Source organism: Vitis vinifera, chromosome 16 (assembly GCF_030704535.1).
Source record: "Vitis vinifera cultivar Pinot Noir 40024 chromosome 16, ASM3070453v1".
NCBI lineage: Eukaryota > Viridiplantae > Streptophyta > Magnoliopsida > Vitales > Vitaceae > Vitis > Vitis vinifera.
The window spans coordinates 2,939,197-2,959,876 of record NC_081820.1 but is presented as its reverse complement, the minus strand read 5'-3'; the positions used below and the strand labels follow the sequence as shown (position 1 = coordinate 2,959,876).

Below are 20,680 nucleotides of genomic sequence, written 5' to 3'. Positions count from 1 at the left end.
ATATTTTTAATTTTTCTAACACTTACAATTTTTTATCTTTTATATATTAAAGATGCAAGAAACGCTTCTTAAAATTACTGTCAAACACACTCATCATCTTTCAAGTTTCAATTGTAAATCTGCTCTACTAATTTGTAACTTAATTATATCGAGGAAGATGTATCAATTTGGTTGGTTTTGTTCACTATTTCATATAAATCGGTTATGTTGGTTGAATTAAAATTTGTTCTGAAATTCGACCCACTAATGCCATTGCATGCTAATTTAATTTTTACTATATATATATATTTTTAAATAAATGAGTAAATTAATTGTTATAATTTTATCAAGGCCAAAAGTGATAAATAGAATACTAAAAAGGCGAAAATGACGTCGTTTATCCAACTCCATCACAAAACCCTAAGTCCACTGTTTCTCTCGCAAAACCCTACTACACGGTTACAGAGTTCAATACCAGTCTTCCCTACAACGGCGTCGTTTAGCCAGAACCCTAGCCCTGACGAGACCCTGCGAAAATGGGAATACCAGCGTTCTACAGATGGCTAGCGGATCGATACCCACTTGCGGTAGTGAACGCTGTGGAAGACCGTCCGGCCGTCGTTAACGGCGTCTCAGTCGCCGTTGACACCACCAGGCCTAACCCTAATGGGAATGAGTTTGATAATCTGTATCTTGACATGAACGGAATCATTCATCCTTGTTTTCATCCTGAGGGCCTGGTAATTTTCGTATCTGTGTTTTAAGTTTTTGTAGTCTGTTTGGTCGGCGATATAATACGGGAAAATAAAAGAAAATAGAATAAGAATTAATCTTTTTAATAGATTGAAGTGGGATTGACATTTTGGAAATTAATGCGGTAATGGGTTTCATTTTGATTCGGATGCTCCTTTTGGTTGCTGAGGAAATGCGGGAAAAGAAAAGAAAGTGGAACAGAATATATATATTTTAAAATTTTTATGTGGTTGCTGGAGTCTCAAATACTCTGTTTGGTTGCTGAGAAAAGACAAGGAAAGGAAAAGAAAGTAGAATGGAAAGTTGTGCATTTAGGGCCGTGGTTTGATATGAAAACTCCTTTTGGTTGCTGAGAAAAAACAGAAACTGAAAAGAAAGTAGAACAGAAAATGGCTTTACTTCTAATTTTTCTTACAAAGTTTTTTAGTAATTCCATTTTAGGTTGATGCTAGTGATTTTGATATGAACACTCTGTTTCATTGCTGATGAACCAAATGGAGCATTTCTTTCTTTAATTTTGCTTTACCTTTGTTCATCATATTACTTCCTTTTAGTGCATTACCCTCCATTTGTTTGGCAAGACAGAAAATGGAAAACGAGAGGAACATTGATTTCAGGAAAAATGGTCTGTCCACATCAACTTAGATGAATAATGTATTAATCTTAGTTGAGAAACTTTCTTCTATCTTGGGTATAAAAAATTAAATAGATGCATGATCAAACTTTATTTCTTTACATTTAACTTGTACATTACATTTTTCAGGCAAAAAATCAATAAAAAAAAAAACGAAGGGCTGCTTTTGTGAAAAAAAAAAAAAAATCCTAATTTTCTTTTTTACTTCCTACACTTTTTTAGGTATCAAATGGAGCAATAATGGCTTAAATAATTTTTCTTATTATATTTTGTTTATTTTATAACATGATCTCTGTGCAGCCTGCTCCGAAGACATATACAGATGTTTTTAAAGCAGTTTTCAAGTACATTGATAGAATCTTCTCATTGGTCAGGCCTCGGAAACTTCTATACATGGCAATTGGTGAGTGAATTACTATTTGATGGGAATTCTTTAAAGACTTCTTTTTGTGTTATTTACCTTTTTTTTTTTAAAGGTGCAGTTTGTTTTAGAGGAATTCATTTCCTTGCAGGGTACTTCAAGTCTTATTTGTTTTCCTCATTAAAAGCTGGTCTTAATACTGTGTCTGGAACCACAGGAATTTCATTTCATTTCATTATCTTGTTTGTCATTTGAGAAAATTGAAATGAATTACCCATGTTGGGTTTTCCAGAGAAAAAGGAAAGGTAAAGGTGCATTTTGTTTAACCATTATAAACTTCAAGTAAAAACCATAAGCTTCAAGGACAATTTACTGACTTATTCATCATCATCCCATCAGTAAAACTAAAGTAGTAAAATAGATTTTCATAAATCAATAAAAAGTACTATCATTGACATTAAAGAGATAATCATGATTGTTGTTAATTATTTGAATCATCCATAAAACGACTAGCATAAAATATAATATGTACTTGTAACTGTCAACTGACCTAATTTAGTGAATTATAATTTTGCTTAAACTGACTGAGACTAAAGCATCAAACCTCTGAAAATGGCCTAAACCATCTCACTAATCAACCTCTAAACCAAAACTAAAGCAAATTTATTGGCTTTACAACTTTTTATTCTCCACCTCTGATATCTCTTAGGTGCTTTTTTGAGTTAATAAAGGATACACTATCTGGAATGAATTTTTTTTTTTGGAAAGATTGAAAGAAAAGTGTGGAAGTCAATCACTTTCTGTTTATTTTGTGTATAATGAAGGAGAAGAATAGAGTTTAAGGTGTGGGGCAGTCATTCAGAATTGAATATAAAAAAAAACTTTCTTAACGTTTGTGTAGTCTAAGAATCCTCTGGAGGCAAGGAGGGTAACATTTTTAGATTTTTTTGATAGTTTGCCAACCAAAAAAACCAAAAAAAAAAAAAAAAGGGGAAAAATGATGTTGTTGATAGTTTGAGAATTGCCTTTGGTGTGCCCTTCCTTTTCATGTACCAGGATTGCACTTCCTTCTTTTTGGCATTCTTTGATAAGTTTTCTTTTACTTATGAATTTCTATTTCTTTGGTTGTTTTTTGTCCCATCTTTTCCATAGCCATATGGGACAACACTTCCTCAGAAATTGTATGGGAGTTGCTTTGATCCTCATTATCCTGTTTGAAGGGCAGTATGGACACACACACTCTTGCACACACACTAGTTGTTTCTGTTTGAAGCCCATTGGTAATTTTTTCTATTTTTATTTTTGAAGTTGAAAGTAGAGAATGGTTTCTGAATAATATTTGCATATTTATTGGATATATTTACAATATATTTATAATGTTTATAATGAGAATAAGAAAAGGAAATTACTCCATTCTCAGCTTAGAATTAATCCACTAAATCAGCCACTAATTATAGGAAATAAATCAGCTACTAAATCAGTCCCTAATTACAGGAAATAAATCAAGTCATCTGTAAAGAAAAAGAAATAAATTAAAATTAAATTCCAGCCTATACAAGTTGTATAATCTATTACTGCATTGATTCTCCAACAGAAGTAGTTAAGGAAATTATTTCCATCAGAACAAATGATGCAAAAGGAATTCTGGGGAAAACCACTTCTGAATTTAGTGGGAAACAATTTCTAGGGAAATGACTTCTAATATTGTGAAACATAATGTTTTTGCCATGGTAAATGGTTTTGAAACTGTGGAGAAATTTATGTCCATAATCTTTTTGCTATGTGGTAAATGGCTTTGAAACTTTGCAGGCATATATGTCCCAATGGCTTTCTGAAGTTATGGAAATTTCTTCACATTTAGGTCACTTTGTTTTGGTGGGACAGAGTAACATAATATCAGTAGAATAGGAGATGGTAGCCTATTTAATGAATTGTGGAATCAAAGAATAAAAAGGAAGCATTTTGCCTTATCAGTTATTACTAGTCATGACCTATAATTAGAGATTTTTAATAGGGTTTCAGGGTTATACCTTTCCCAAACACCTATGAGAGCGTTTCTTTACTCTGTTTTGAAGAGTTTTTTTATTAGTTTTCTTTTATTGTTTTCATAGTCCTTTGAAAAAAGGTTTCCATTAGCATGTAGCTTGTCAGTCCCCATTCCTGGTAACTCTGTCTAAGAGCCTTTTGGAAAGTGGTACTCACTCTGAGAATTAAGCATGGCGCATCAGGTTACCTAGGGGTCTTGGATGCTTAGCAACTTCCTGGAAATATTATCCTTGGTAGCAATGTGTGCTTTATATGCAATTCTGTTAATTCAATTTTTTTTTGTTTGCAAATAGATGGTGTTGCACCACGAGCTAAGATGAATCAACAGCGAGCAAGGCGTTTTAGAGCTGCTAAAGAGGCGGCTGATGATGTGAGTTTTATGACTTCCACAAATGGAAGATGTTTCAAATCATTGGTTGATAATAATTTTTTTTTTTTTCAAATTTTATTAGTGTTATTATTGGGACCCTTTTTCCTGTTAAGAACAAAATGAAATTGAAATTTGATTACTCTCAGGCCTCTGGGACGGAGAGGCTGAAAACTGTGTTTGAATCAGAAATGGAAATGTTAGCTCTTTTGGACCAAACTAAAAAGCTGGACTCAAATGTTATCACACCTGGTACTGAATTCATGGCGTTATTGTCATCAGCTCTTAAATATTACATACATTTGAGGATGAATTTGGATCCCGGATGGCGGGGAATCAAGGTAAACTTTGAACTTTTGAGAATGGCTCTAATCTGTCTCCCCTAGGGTTAGCTCTGACTTGCATGTGCATACATGAGTGTTCTTCTAGGTCATTCTTTCTGATGCCAATGTGCCTGGAGAAGGGGAGCATAAGATAATGTCTTACATCCGCCTGCAAAGAAATCTGCCAGGGTTTGATCCAAACACACGACATTGTTTGTATGGATTGGTAAATTTGTTTGGCTATAAATGAAAGTTCTAATATTGATTGTATTCGGTTTTGTAAAATGTGTTCTAGTTTTTCATTTTGTTGTTTCAGGATGCAGACCTTATCATGCTTGCATTGGCTACCCATGAAATCCATTTCTCTATTTTGAGAGAGGTTTGTATGTTTATGGCTTGAAGTGGGCTTTTCTTGTTGAAATTTTAGTAGTTGCGTCAAATAAATTTGCAATACTTTTGAAAGAAAAACCCTACTTACTGAATTTCATTCTTTCTCTTAGGATGTTCATAAGGCATACCGAAAGGATAAAAATAACAAACCTAGGAAGGATTCTTTATTGGTAAACAAGAGAGGGAAGTCAAAACAAGGGGAAGTGGGTGGTGAGGATATAGAAGACTTCATCTCAAGGCAGAAATTTCAGGTTGGTATTCTTTTCTTCTATTTTTTCCTTTTTAATTGTTATCCATTGTACCAATTACACTGTGTCTTCAGATGAACTCAAAGTCCAACCAAATGTAATGTTGAAGCAATGGTAGTAGGCATATTTCTGATTTTTAAGTGAATTCTTTGACACTTGTTTCTGATTTCGCTTCTCTTACAAGTTCAATTTTAAGTGGATAAAAGGTAATGGATTTTGTATTCCTTTTGATTTTATGAAAGACAGCATCCTTGTTCTATGTGATTATTTTTTAATTCTTTCTGGATATGGTTTCTCATAAGTGGTTAAATTTGTAATAACAACACAATATACTAACAGAATGGATGAATAAAATAAGTGAAATTTATAACAGTAACATCATAGACTACTGTATTGAACTGAAATATTTGAAATTGGAATCAAATTGAAATCTTAATTATATGGTTGATAGCTCGAAATAAAGAATGAAGGATTTTGTATTTTCCCTCACAAACAGATCTAAAAAATAAGTACCATGTTTATTGGAAATAGTGTCTATCTGTTCTTTACTTCTTGGTAGAAAAGAAAAATCACTTATTGAAAAAGGACAAAGAGAATGGACTGAAAATCTTTTTGCACAAAGCTATAGAAATAAAAATAAAATCAAGAAAATACAAACCACACTTTAAGATGGGTCAAAATGATCCCCATGGTGCACCATGGAGAAAGCTCCTATTCTGGCAAATGAATTAGTTTCCTCATTGGCTGACTATCCAAGTATAATTTGCTCCCAAAAGTTAAACTCTTAAGATTCTGCAATTTTTGCTGAGCGAGTCTTTCTTTCTTTTTTTTGATTAGTAGCGAGTCTTTCTTCCTCATTGGTTACTTTATAACCTTTTTGTACTTCCTTGAAGGATTGCTCGTCCTTGTATTTATCTCTTTAAGATAAATGAAGATGTTTATTTCTGGTTAAAAAAAAAAGTCTTTCCTGTTTATTGTTAGCTAAATATTGAATTCCTTTAATTTCTGCATGAAGTTGATAATCAATGTTGCATAATTTGACGGAATTTGAAATTGCATGTAGTCAATATTTATTTTCCCTTGTTTTTCTGTTACAGTTTCTTAACATATGGACGCTCAGGGACTATTTAGCACATGATATGAGTATCCCAGATCGAAGTTTGAAGACTGACCTTGAGCGTCTGATTGATGATTTTGTCTTCATGTGTTTGTTTGTCGGAAATGACTTTTTACCTCACATGCCATCATTGGAAATATCTGAGGTTAGGATTTTTGAGATTCTTATTTCAGCGATCAATCTATAGTTTGAAAATGTTGGTTAAGTTTGGTTATTTCCTATGATAATATGCTTATCCTTACCAACTATTGGTGTGTTAGGCACTGTGACTTTCTTGACACGATACCTGTTTGGATATTTACGAAAGTGTTGTATCTTTATTTACTTCAAATTCTAAGAAGAATCGAAATCTGATTTTTACTATTGAATCTATCTTAAGTTATCTCTTTTGAACTGTATTGTTTATCTAAATATTTAATGTTAGTAAATGTACAAATTCATATATGGGCTTGTCTTTTTTCTAGATATTGAGCAATTTCCACATCTGATATGCCAGGCTGTATCCACATATTATAGCTACTACTGAAAATAATCTCTCGCTGATGATCTGTTAGTTTTATTTAATAGGTTAATTTTGCTAGCAGTTGAATATCCCAGAACTTACGTTGCATCTAGATAATATGATATATTCTTGTTTATCAGTTTTATGACTGAATTTTTACTTGGTGCTAATTCTCTGACAGGGAGCCATTGATCTTCTTATGACAGTCTACAAAAAGGAATTTGTTCAAATTGGCGGTTACCTCACCAATTCATCTGAGGTCCATTATTAATTTCTTTTATATCTCATGCTGTTCCATCAGTATCTGATAACTCAGTTCTCATGCATGTTCTTATAGACCATGAATGCAAACTGTTTGTCTTTTTGAAAGCACACAAGCAGTTTAGCATCTTAAACCTGATATTTCATGTTTGTTCATATTACACACCTAGAGCTATCAATCATTATTTCAATGATATGAATCTGTTTCAGCCGGTAAGTTACTTCATTAATTTATAACAGTGATGCACTGATGTTATCTCACATTTCTAAGCTTAATTTGCTTCTTAACAAGGCCTGACCCCAACCTAGGGTAAAGTTATTAATTCTATTCTGTATTCCACTTTGTTGGGTTAATAGTTTTCTGATGAAAAAAAGCTTCATTGCATTTTGTCACTAACTTAACCCATCTATATTGTTGGTCTCCTCTTTGTGTCTATTGCACCTCATAGCAAGGGAAAAGAAAATGAAAGTAAAGGAAAATCTATCTGTTTCTTGATTTGGTAGTTACTCTATTTTGCACATTAAAGTTGCCTTTTTGTCCCCACATCATTGCTATATTTGCCAATAAAGCATTCATTTTCCGTTCAGTCCTTGCTTACTTCTCACTCATGTAAGAATCTTAATTTTTTTATGCATATGTTTTGGAGCCAATGAACACTTTGTGCCATGAAATTGCTCAACTTAGTAGGTACGAAGTAATAAAACTAAGTAATGTACTCTTGATGGAAACTGGAATAGAAATACATTTGTATTTATTTATCTGATGAAAAAATACATTTGTATTTATTGATTTAGTTATCTATTTTTGTGTGAGATTGGAGGGAGGAACAGCTTATCTTTATGCATGTAAAATCACTGTTCTTTTTATTGGCTATATTGTTTTTTTTTTGTTATTTTTTATTTTTTCCTTTTTAATCTTTCAAAATCAAACAATGCATTTCATTGAATTGCACAAAGATATGCAGAAGAAAGATGAGTTATCCTTGCATACTGCTTTAAGGACTATTCAGTTTTTGACTATTCAGTTTTCTTCTGGTCCTTTGTTGTTTGTTTAACTTTTAGGTGTATTTGGAACGTGTGGAGCGCTTTATGCAAGTTGTGGGATCTCATGAGAATGCAATATTTAGGAAACGCAGCCAGGTTTTTGATTGTAACTCTATGCTTTCGATTCAGCACAAACTTCAAACTTATATATTCTATTAATTGGTTCCCATATTTGTTGTAAAAGTTGTTCCAAACTTCTAAGTGGTGGTCCTCATGTTTGTCTAATGGGTTCTTTTTCAGATATTCTGGATTCATGGAGTAATTCCACCTACTATTATTTTGAACTGCTAAAAGAACCATCAAACCACAAACCTTTATAAGAATTCATAGAACTAGAGTACACCACTAATGAAATGAAGCACTATTTTAGTCAGTGTACAGAAAATGAGATATGATATATTTCTTAGTTGTAAAATAATGCTTACCATTCAGGTACAAAAGAAACGAGGGGTCCGTTTTCAAGGATCTTCAAATAAAAAGACTGTCTCTGATTATTCAACAACTCCGTGTGTTGAGCCACAGGGGATGACTGGGAGTTCTGGATCTTCTTTAGAGCCCAGAAAAACACCATTCTGTCAAGATTCAAAAAATGTGAGTTTTCCATTATTTTTCAGAAACTAGCATTTCTGGTTGTGATAAGAGATTCATGAGTCATGAAAATAATTCTAGTTGTCTTGATTTTATGTACCCTGTTTTTATTGTTGAACTAGTCTACAGTTAAGGAGATTCAGTGCTCAACCAACTGTATATCCACTGGTGCAAATTCTCTAGTTGATAAGGTTCTTATCCAATTTATTGAATTTTTGCTCGTACTTTAATTTGGTTTGTGGAATTTTCCTGTTTTTGCTTTCTTGAATCCATGCTTTTCTTTGACAGATAAAACTGGGGGAAGACGGCTGGAAGGAAAGGTTCTATGTTGAAAAATTTGAGGCGAAAACTGAAGATGACCGTGAGAGAGTTCGAAGGCATGCGGTACAAAAACTTTCTTTTCATTTATGTTCTGCCTGCTATATGGCTTGAAAATGCTCCACCCTTTGCTTGCTCCTCTTTTTTATCATTAACAGTACTGACCTCAACTGTACTCATGGAGGCAGCATGACTTTGACAACATGTCTTGTCTTCCTTATGGTTATTCAATGAGAGAGGCACTTTTATGATTAAATCTTTTACTTCTAATCACATGGAAGAACATTAACTACAAGCTTCTGATGTTGCAATTTTCTTTTCCCTTATTTTCACTGCCTTTTGAAAATCTGATGGGCACCTCCTCCCTTTCTTATTTGTTGTTTTGTTTCCTCCATTTTTGTCCTTGTTGGTGTTTCCTATAGTCACTATGTTGCACTTAATGTAGGTCTTGAAATATATAGAAGGGATTTGTTGGGTCATGCATTATTATTATCAAGGAGTATGCTCCTGGCAATGGTATGTGTTTTTTCTCTTCTTTTATTTTCAGCTTGCTTGTATCACTCTTCCAGTTCCCCTACAGGTTACTTAGCGTTGCTATCTAGGAGTGGATTGTAATTTTGCTACCCCATATGTTTACACATACAGAAGCATGCACACACTTGTGCACATATATGTTTCAATTTTTTGGCTTAATGAAGATTGGTTCCAAAATTTAAGACTAAGGAACATATTTGACCAACTTCTTGAGCATTTCTAAAACTTGATTAAGATTTCAATATATTAATTGGCAGGTTTTATCCTTATCATTATGCTCCATTTGCTTCGGATATTTATGGTCTTGATCAGTTGGACATTCAATTCACACTTGGGAAACCCTTCAAGCCATTTGATCAGTTGATGGGTGTGTTGCCTGCTGCAAGGTTTCTAACTGAATTCATTTTATTCTTTTACTAAGGTTTTTTGGGGCAAAGAGAATTAAGTCGTGATGCCCTCCATTCACTGTGTTTTACTAGTTGTTTATGTGATAATGATCTGACCCAATAGGTGCACATATAGTGCACATGCACTTCCTTTGTACTACAGGAAATTGATGATGGATGAGACATCTCCTATTCTGGATTTCTATCCTGCTGGTATTTCTTTTTAAGTAATTTTAGATTTGTAAGAGAACACTTAATCATATTCCTTTTATTAGATCAAACTAATGAAATTTTCTGGCAGATTTTGAGCTTGATATGAATGGAAAACGTTATCCTTGGCAGGTACTGGTTGATTCTGTGCTTTGATGTGTGGCTTTCAAAACATTTTTGTAATACAGTTTTCTCTTTCCAACTTTTACATTTTCTCTTGATTTTCATTGATGGCAAAGGGGTCATATGAGAGATTAGTAGGCTAGTTGTGGGCATAGGTTTTTGGGGTGTAACATGTACTTTTTTTTAATTTTTTTTATAAGTGAAGCAATTGTATTACAAGCGCCTAGAACACACATGATGTATACAAGGCCAAAAAAGGGAGGGATACACAAAAAACAACACTCTCTCTTCACTTATAGCCCAACCAATCTATAAAGTCAAATATAGACAAAGAGCTAGACCCTAAATGTACCCTGACCCACTCCAAAAACATGTACATAAAGGAGTGTAAAATAGCATGGTTCTTCAATTCAGAATCTTTAAAGACTCTTCTTTTTCTCCCCTTCCATAAGATCCAAAATAAACACAAAGGAGCTATTTTTCAAGCCTTCCCTCTTTTCTTCCCAGCAAAGACACCACGCTAACTAATGAGGGCATCCTTGATACATCAAAAAGAACAATAATAAGATGCCACAACATGATTGCCTTGGGGAAGTGAAGGAGGATATGGTCTGTTGACTCCTCTTCATCCTTTTTTGATAAGTACTCCTTCATCCTTTTTGGATAAGTACTCCTTCATCCTTACACAAGTAACATTTGCTTGGAAGACACCAACCCCTCTGTTTTAGCTAATCTAGAGTTAGAGATTTTTTCCCAAATTGCTTCCCAAGCAAAAAAGTTGATTCTCACTGGCACCCAGGTGTTCCACACAATGCTTGTGGGGAATCCTTTCAAGAAGCAACCTGCATAGGAGGAGTAAAAGGATTTAATTGTAAAGGTGCCCCTCCCTTTGAAAACCGCCAAACCAGAACATCCTCAATGCCTCCTCTTATCACTTGCCCTTGTAACCTTCTAAGTAGCTCTTCCACCTCTCCCAATTCCCAATCATTTATCTATCTTGTGAACACTGGATTACAACAATTCACTTCCCCAACCTATTCCCACATCTGGTCTGCCCAGGCTTCTTTATTTGTGGCTATTGAAAACAACTTTGGAAAAGCCACAGCCAGCTGCTCCTCCCCACACCACCTCTTCTGCCAAAACCTTACCCTCCTACCATTTCCCACCCTAAAACCAACCCTGTTGTTGAACCCCTTCCACCCACTCCGAATTGCCTTCCAAAGGCCCACCCCATTGTCTTCCCTCAAAGCTCTAGAACACCATTCCCCCTCTTCCTCTTCGTACTTCCCTATAATCACCTATTTCCAAAGGGGCTCATTCTCAAAAGCAAATCTCAAACACCGCTTCCCGAGAAGGGCCTTATTTAGAGAAGACAACTTTCTAAAGGGGTTCGTTCTGTTATGCTGTGACATGCATCTCTTGCACTTTTTGATCCATTTAATGAAACTATCTTGTGGTAGTACTGTTACTATTGCTCTTGCTCTGGGTGCCAGGTTTTTGGGATAGTACTTCACAAGTTGGGACTCCTTTCCAGATGAGTTATTTCCTTTAAGTCTTGATATTAGTATTAGGGCTTAGTTCTATGTCAAAACAAACAGCTGGGTGAAACTCCCTGCCTTGATTTCTCTCGGGCTAGTATGATAGCTCAACCTGTGTGGATGTTTGTCCTTGCTATTTTGCTAAAGGCAGTGAGGGAGTATGAGGCTGGTGAGTTCACACACCCTGAAAAAGCTGTTGTTTGTATGTCACTCCTGTAGTACTTCTAGACTGTATGTGGGTTACTATTATAAAATGGCTTTCCAATCATATCTTGCTATGATACATTTATATCTTTGTTGTGCCCAAATTATATGCACTAGTGTGACCAAACCTTTTGCTTTTGCAAACTATGTATTGCAGTTTGCTAAAACATTATATGCCAAAAAACAAGTTTTCTCTTTCATTCTTGATATATATACATATATATCAAGGGTTTACATAGACCATCTTCTTTTTCATTGTACAAAAACAAGGGTCTTATGGGATTTGCTCTTTACTTTGTTTGGGGTGTCATGTGTGCTACCTTCCTCAGTTAGAGAGACTCTCCTTAGTTGGCATGGTTCATTTGTGGGCAAAAAGTGCAAGAAGGTGCGGAGAGCAGCTCCTCTTTACATATTTTGGACGGTTTGGAAGGCGAGAAATAGATTAGCCTTCAATGATGATGTGCTATCAATCCAGAGACTCAAATATCTTTTTGTTTTTTCCCTTTGGTCAGAGGCCAAGTTGTTTATAGCTGATTGCCTCTAACTTTAGTCAGTTTTATTGATTGGTTGGGCTTTTGCTAAGGTTGTTTTTTGACCCAGCTGGGTGCTTTTTTTTTTTACTTTTTTGGCCGGTTTGGAGGTGGGTGTATAGGTGTATATGAAGTTGTAATTTGTTCCTTTTTGAAATGAATCTTTCAAAATGTGTGAAGTTTCCATTAATACATTGTTGAATACAAGCTGCATTTCTCCCTGGGGTAATACCCATGCCCATGAGCCACCATCCCCCTGATTTTGGTGGCCATGCTTGAAATTTTTTATGCAAGTATGACTCCAAGTCCGGTATGTTCTTTTTTCTGCTGGGCATGTCAAGGGTTCTTGATGGAAATGTATTATAGGGAAGGATTTTTCATCCTTCTTTTGTACCTTCATTTAAAAAGAAAATGTGTTTTTGATTAAAAAAAAAAAAAAACAAAGAAGAGAAAAGCCTCCTTGATGGTATGGTTATTTTCATTCTCCTGTGGATTAACTGTATATTGTCATTTGGGGCTTGAATATTTTTCCTTCTGTGTATGACTGAAGTGGGGGGAAACCTGCTTTAAAACACTAGCAATTTTGGCTTAATACAACAGTCTCTTGATTTATGGTGCTACTTTATTTATTTATATGCTTGGCTCTTTCAGTTCAATTTCTTTTTTTTTTTTTGCTTCAAGGATTGTAAATATGTAGTGGTGTATGATATATATTACATTAATGCTATATTAGGTTCCAGGAAAGTATCAAGGAAGGGGAAAAAATGCAAAGCAAATGATTATCTCATATTTGGTTTACCATGGAAAATATGAAAGAAAATCCAATATAATTAAATTTGTTTAGAAATTATACAGTTTCACAGTATTTAATCTTTATATGAAAGAGAAAAATAAGTGAAATGAGTTTGAAGAAGCTTGTACATATAATTTAGTAACTTTAAATCTCGTGTATTTTCTTTCACTTTTCCTTTTCTTCTATTTTTTCTCTTTATTTTCTTTCTTTCACATTTTCTGTCAAATTTTCCTAGAACAAACCATAGGTCAAATGTTCAATTTCAACCAATAATCTTACATAACTCTTTATAATATGTTCAGTTAACACTTTGTTTTTCTAATCTAGTATTTTTCATTTTCTGTTCTTCTTTGCAGTTTTTTGTTTGTTTGGTTGTTTTTTTTTCTCTTTCTTATCCTTTTTTTTGGATTAGCATATGCATCTGTTGTTATCATGTTGTTATGTATTGTTGTTGATCCCTTGCCACAACTGTCTTGGTTGGCCACACATACATTCGTTTGAAGATACGTACTTCATGCATGTCATTATTTTATTTCTTTGGATTGGCAGGCCATCTGTAAATTGCCGTTTATTAAGGAGTCTCGTCTTCTTGCAGAGATTGCAAAAGTGGAAAGCACATTGACGGTAATAGTGTAATACTTTTGATACAATAGAAAAATTTTGATGTATAATCTCTTAATTTCTGGTCTCATTTTTCTTAAAAATTTTCCAACTGAACTTTGGCTTGGTTTAGGATAAGGAGAAGTTGAGAAACAGGTTGGGTATGGATGCACTATTTATTCACATCTCTGATCCTTTAGCAGTGAAGATATTTTCCTTTTATAAGCGAAAGAAAGATCATCCAAAGTTGCCCATGGCTAAAGTCAAGAGAAAAATTGACCCAAAATTCAGGTATGTACTTGAAACCATCCCTGGAAAGATTTTATCAGAAGCTAAAGATTGCTTTTTGTTATTTGTTATTATTGAGTTTCATATGATTCCATGGTTTATATTCTATGCATATTCAAATTAACTGTATCCCACGCATCATAGAGGGGAAGAAAATTCAATTTAGCTATCCAACCTAATTTGGGGTTACATTCCATGAAGAGAATGGAACACCAGATTCATACATCTATTCACTTTTTCTTTCTGCTGGAAGGATTCGTCTTTAGCTGATAGGTACTGTAATTGGTTTTCCTGTGATCGGTTCAACAGGTCTTTTCTTTTAGGGTTCATATCCAGACTGGGTTCATCCCTGTTAAAAACCATACAATTCAGGCAATCAAAACTTGCTGAAAAGTAAACAAGAGAGAATACATAGTATTTACATGGACACTAAAAAATTATTTAAGGGAGAAACCATGGTAAGACACCTGACTGAAAGCTATCTTTTATTTGAGAAGTAGGAGTACAGGATCACTGACGTATTTTAGTTGCATTTGACCCAAATCTACTGTTCGCAACTCTTATCTTTGTGAATCTTTACTCATCCTGATTGTAAATCCACTTTGTCATGACTAATGTTTCTTGTGTGAAGTTTTCTTGAATTGGAGTTCATTGAAACAATCACTTCTCATGAAAAAACACCCAAACCACAGTATGGGCAAGAATTCCAAGGCACCTGTATTGCCCAAAGACTATAACCTCTTCATGCTCAAATAGATGGATTGGATGCAATGAGTACAGAGAGTCAAGTTACAGCTTAACCTTCGACAGGGTTGCCGACAAAAACTATTTTGAAGACACAATTCTATGTCCTCTCCTTACGAGAGATTAAAACAAATCTGTCAAAAATAAAAATTAAAAGGATTGGTCACTCAAAATGATTCCAACCTAAAAACAAACTAAAACTATGCTAGATTAACACCACAAACTCAAGCACTGCAGAACCTGACTGTCACAACCAGCAAGCTACCTTATGCACTGCCTTTGATAAGTTCCAATGAGCTGAGTAAAGTATCTGCTGGTGTGTCAGAATAAGCAAAGGGTCACACACACAAACTGTTGGGACTGGACCTGCAACCTGAGCTCAGCAGACAGTTGAATGGCATGAATCCAGCAAATACCTGCAAGAAACACATTGTGGCACTGGCATGACCTCTCTGATAGCCAAGTCATTACAGGAGGAAAGAAGAGCGAGACAAAAAGGATAGAGAATTAGGGTTATCACTTACCTTATATGGAAGGAATCTATACCTTTTATATTCTCTAACAACTAGGGTCTAACGTTTTAACACTTTTAGTTAAGGATCTGGGTTAGCGAACTTGTCTTCTATCACTGCAGGTAGATATGCATATGTGCCTCAGGTTCAGCGAACCCAAGCAGACGTTGGAGGGCTTAGATGGTTCAAGTCACAACCTACCATTTGTAAGCTGCCAAATCTTGAACTGCTTCATGTTTTTCTCCTCAAATTTGAAACAAAAAAATATGGTTGAAATTCATAAAAAGCATAGATATATAGAAAATAAAAAACTGGCTACAAAATCCAAAATATAATTGGATTATGTTCTAAAAACAGAGCAGAACAGACCCACAAGGAGCAATAATTCATAAAAATTATTGAATAATCTCTGATATAACTTTTTCCCAAGTAATTTTTCCGATCTACCAAAATTATCAAGATTTAGCAAAAAAAAACTTCAAAATATTTGGAAATAATGGAAATTGGAGATGTGTTGGTGGAGATAGAACTGACCTCATTGATGGAAAGACTTGTTGTAGACGTGCCGGAGGTTGAAGACAGGCTGGAGGAAAAATCACAGAGAAAGCATGAGAATACCAGATTGAAAACATGGAGAGATGACCCTTTTTTTTTTGTTCTTTGAACAGTTGGAAAAACAAGGGAAACAACATTTTATTGTTCTCTGAAAAGAGGGATTTGAAAGCACGGAGAACAATGGGAACTAACAGCATACCCACTTCCCAAGCGTGTGTGTTTTTTTTTTTTTTTGTGTTTTTCGTTTTTAAGAACAAAAAACAGTTCCTGAAAACACTAGCCAAACAGGCCCTAAAGAACAAAAGACTATTTTAAAAAACAGTTACCAAAGAGGCCCTTAATTTATGTCCTCAAAATCCAATATATGACAAGTACCATAGAAACATGTCTTCAATGTAACACATGAGAGCATGAATTAGGTGTAGGTTGTGGTAGCCAGGGCTGGATTTGAAGACTCCTACTGCTATGCCAGGTGGAGTATGTGTTTCCTCTTTAGTTCCAACTACATTTGTGTATTGCAAAAGAGTTTCAATTTTAGATTGAAACTGCCACTGAGGTTAAAAAATGATAAAACAGACTGAAGATGCTGAACTAGCTGAGGGCAAGGAGTATGAACATGAGACAACTGTGAACTTACTAGCTCTTTGATGAGGAGTTGTAGAATGAGGAAAGTAGGTTGCAGGTATTTGAATAAAAAAAGGACATCTTTAGGTGATTGCTTAAATTAGAAAAAATAGCAAGATTAAACAATTTCATTCCATTCTTTTTCCCCCTTTTTTGTTGTGTATGTTTTACAATCATAATGGTGGTTAGGTTAGGTGTCCATTTTGGTAACTCTCCATTATCAAATCAGGTTGAACCCCCCCTTTGGTTATTTCATTTTGTGACTGATGTTTCAACTACAGTCACTCAAGTGTTCGCCTCTTTATCAGATAGAGATAAATTATTTTATCACTTTGTAGTTGGATTCTTTTTTACCCTGTTTTGTTGCTAAGTGGAAGGTTTCACATGCAGTGGTGGAATGAATGGGTACATGTATATTTCCGATAGACCTGTCTGGCCAGCAGAATTCTATTCACCAATTGAGGACATGGAGATGATAGCTCAAAACAAAGTCATGTATGTTTTCTGTACAGTTATGTTCTGTTCAAACTTGAGATTGAATCAAGTGTTAAATTTATGATATCCTTGTGTCCACTTACAGTTTTCCCTCTTGTTTATTGTAGATCTATCTTTTATAAATGCCCTTCTTTTCATCCCCACATCCCAAGGCCACTAGAGGGCGTGATTCTGCCTGGAAAAGTATGCAATCATTTACTTCTTTCTTATTTGCCTCCAAATTCAACTGTCAATGAATGTTTGAAAAGCTCACTGTCTGTTTGGGAACATTTTTGAAAACAGTCCTTGAAAAACAGTGTTTGAGAATAGTTTTTAAAAACAATTCTTTGATAATTTGTAAAACAAAAGTTTGTTTGGGAATTTGGAATATTCTCAACCTATTTTCTACGCTTCCAAATAACTTTTAAAAATAACTTTTATTTATAATGTTTTATTTTCAATTATTCTCTTAGTACAAATATTTTTTAAAAGTCCTTTGAAAACAATGAAAATATGTCATCAGAAAATATCCTTTTTTAAGAAGAATAATCAGAAATCTGTTTTGGGAATGATTGACACCCTAAAACGTGTTTTCATGTTTTTTTGTTCTCAAGAACAGAAAACTGTTCTTGATAACAGTTACCAAACATATAGAGTAAGTTCCCCCTAAAATAGGTGGGTTGCTTGGCCTGTCAGCCTAGCTGAGCGAATGATTTTTCAAAATCATGATCAGTAGATCAAGATATTTCGAGAAGTTTGTAGGTCAAATTACCCAGCATTTCTTCCATTAATTCTACTGGTTATCATTGTAGATGAATTAGTTTAGTTAGGATGAACTTAGGGAGTCCAGTTAAACCAAATTTATGCTTATTGCATTATCCTAATTATTAATTCTCATTCTGTGGAGAGATCAACTGAACTGAGCTTTTTGGTTTCTTCTTGGATGTCTCATAATATGTTTGTTCTATCAGACTGTCATAAAGCCGCATTTGTTGCGTCCGCCTGTTTTGTGGCATGAGACATCAGCAGTCTGCGGTCGCAAATTTTCCGAAAGGTGAGCATTTCCATCCAACTTTGTTCTTTCACTTTTTTCAGGGAAAAACCCACACATTTCAGAAGCTGCTGTCTAGTATTAAGTGCATTTGTTAATACAGTTTTAAGACCTATATGACAATTGATTAGAAATACGAATAGTTCATTAATAACATATAAGAACGAACTCATAGAATTTAAGTTCTCCATTTCCTCTTGCATTGAAGCATAGTCAAATGCTAATCCAATGGCTTGCAGCTCATGCTCATTGAAGCGCAGGTTTTCTTTACCATAGTTTCAGGAGCAAAAGAAAATATTCATGTTCACCTCCCCTGATTTTTTCGGTCTGATCCCATAAGGTCCCAGAAAGTGGGGCCTAATGGGATGGCTCATGTTTGGCACTCTGAACTTGACCCTTCCACACTGTTGCGGTAAAGGATCCATACAACTTGGGTCACTGTTAATTATACTGGGTCTGTGTCTTTGTTCTCCTGATTAAAGGAATAAACCTTTGAATTGGTTCTCTTGTTCTTCGCTCTATCCTGTACACCTTTCCCAGGCCCATACCCAATTCTGTCTCAGGCCCTTGTCTGGCAAAATTGGCTCATCGACTTGTGTTTGAATACTGTCTTGCAAAGAGGCAAGAGACCTTGGGGCGTGGAGAGCTCAGTGACCACATAGGTCCTGATACTTTGCGCCAGTCGCCCTCTAAAGAAACAGGTAATGCAAGAGGAATAGATGGATATAACGAAAGCTGTGTTGATGGCAGATCTAGAAAAAGAAAGCGGAGCAGTCACAAGGATGGGCCACATGACAAGTTCAAGAACCAGAACCACCGGGGTAATGGCCGACTCAGAAAAGGAAAACGGAGAAAGGTCACAGAACCCAGAAATGGAAGAGCTAGATTTCCTTGAGCCCCATACTTCTGTCTATACAGGTTTTCCAACCAGCATGGCGGTTTCAAGCATTATTTTGCTGTCCCAGATAGCAAATTCAGGATAGAGGATCGGCATTGACAAGAAGTGCAGCAAACCTTGCAGAGTGCCCCTGAAGAAGAGTTCCCTTGACGACAAAACCCAGAAAAGTAGAAGAGGTAGAGATTTCCTAAGAGATGCCCCTAGTTCTTTATTTGTTCAATAGTTCAGACTCTAACCTGGGAATTTTGTAGGTTATCCAGGCAACACTGTAATATTAGCTTTGTTTTAAATGAGCTTTTATCTCAATTTTCCTCTCGACTGATGTACTTTTTATTTGTAAAACTGAGTTGTAATTTATACGAAAACAAGGAAGAAAGAATTTCTGTTAGGGGGTGTTTGGTACATCAACTTAATTTAAAGTGACTTAATAATTTAATTTAAGCCTTTAAGTACATTAATTATGTTTGGTAAAATAATTTAAGGATATGATTTAAAAATAATTTTAAATAATAAATAAAAATAATTAATTTATTTTTAACTCTATATCTTTATTTTCCTTTTTATCTTCATATGTATTAGTTCTCTATTATTTCTTATGCTGTTGCTGGACTTGCTTTATTTTAGTTATGAGTATAAATATGTTAATTTGATGATTTAGAATAAATTTTAAATTAATTTTATTAAATAATCTTAATATTTTAAATAAAAATTAAGTCAACTCTTTAAATATAATTTAATTTAAATATTTAAGTAATAAGTATATAATTTTTACTTAAAAGTCAATTTAAGTCCCTAACTAATAAGTATTATGTTTTAACAAACGTCCTTAGTCATTCGTTTTCTTCTTTTAAATTGTTTAATCTTTATATAGAAGAGTAAAAATAAGTGAAATGAGTTTAAAGTAGCATACAAAATAATTTGTTGATTAATTTTTTTTTCCTTCATTTTTTTTCCTATTATTTTTATTGTTTTATTTTCTCTCATATTTTATAGAACCTAACATAGCTTAATGCTTTTTGAGAACCAAACATAATCATAGGATTTTATTTCTTATTTTACCTTTTCTCTTAAAAAACTAAAAAAAAAAATTATAATTCCAAAGTAAATAAATAAAAATTAATTTTCCAAATAAATAATTATTTTCACATGAGCAAAAATAAAGTAAAGAGTGGGTAGTTCCATTGCATGGAGGAGGGTCCACACCTTGCACAAAAATGGAACCAATAACATAAGAAGTGATAAATCTGAATACGAAACTAATATAAAATAAATCTACAAATTTTCCAAAACTGAAATAGACATTTTATCACTTACAAATTTTCCATTAAAGTATTGCTTTTTATCATAACTTATCAAATTCTCATTAAAGTTGAACTTTATGGTTATGTTTGGTTCCAAAAAATCCGAGGGAAAATGTGAAGGAAAGAAAAGAGAGAGGAAAAGTAGAAGGAAAAAAAAAGTGAAGGAAAATAAAAAAATAAATTTAAACTTAATAAATTATTTTTATATGCTTCTTTAAACTCATTTTACATCATATAAAGATTAAATAATTTTAAAATATATAAATTTTTGATAATTTTTAATTATATTTTATTTTCTTTTGTATTTTTTTATAGTGAAATTAAATATGAGAAAATAATTTTTCTTAGCATTTTTTTTTTCTTAGTACTTTTCAAAACCAAACA

The 20,680-nt window shown here is 34.0% G+C and overlaps 1 protein-coding gene across 2 annotated transcripts; it reads left to right on the top strand.

The window, feature by feature from the left end:
- Positions 1-374: 374 nt before the first annotated feature.
- Positions 375-19,383, top strand: LOC100263222 (5'-3' exoribonuclease 3). 2 transcript variants are annotated; one of them, XM_059733835.1, is made up of 23 exons: positions 375-719; positions 1,667-1,769; positions 4,067-4,143; positions 4,290-4,481; positions 4,570-4,689; positions 4,780-4,842; positions 4,964-5,104; positions 6,199-6,363; positions 6,902-6,979; positions 8,044-8,121; positions 8,458-8,616; positions 8,736-8,804; positions 8,902-8,997; positions 9,377-9,447; positions 9,723-9,851; positions 9,988-10,064; positions 10,153-10,193; positions 13,799-13,873; positions 13,983-14,140; positions 16,963-17,067; positions 17,175-17,250; positions 18,018-18,100; positions 18,638-19,383. In XM_059733835.1, the coding sequence occupies exons 1-23, from the start codon at positions 516-518 to the stop codon at positions 18,990-18,992; spliced, it is 2,715 nt and encodes a 904-aa protein (XP_059589818.1). In that variant the 5' UTR covers positions 375-515; the 3' UTR covers positions 18,993-19,383. The 2 variants fall into 2 exon arrangements, with proteins under 2 accessions (XP_059589818.1, XP_002275560.2); XM_002275524.5 differs by having other exon boundaries at positions 376-719; positions 18,848-19,383.
- Positions 19,384-20,680: the final 1,297 nt, after the last annotated feature.

What these genes read in the sequence shown, in the direction of transcription:
- LOC100263222 (XM_059733835.1), top strand. Translation starts at nt 516, where the DNA reads ATGGGAATACCAGCGTTCTACAGATGGCTAGCGGATCGATACCCACTT. An exon ending in TATTTAGGAAACGCAGCCAG is followed by an intron (nt 8,122 to 8,457) that starts GTTTTTGATTGT and finishes CTTACCATTCAG; the next exon opens with GTACAAAAGAAACGAGGGGT. An exon ending in GCGTGATTCTGCCTGGAAAA is followed by an intron (nt 17,251 to 18,017) that starts GTATGCAATCAT and finishes TTGTTCTATCAG; the next exon opens with ACTGTCATAAAGCCGCATTT.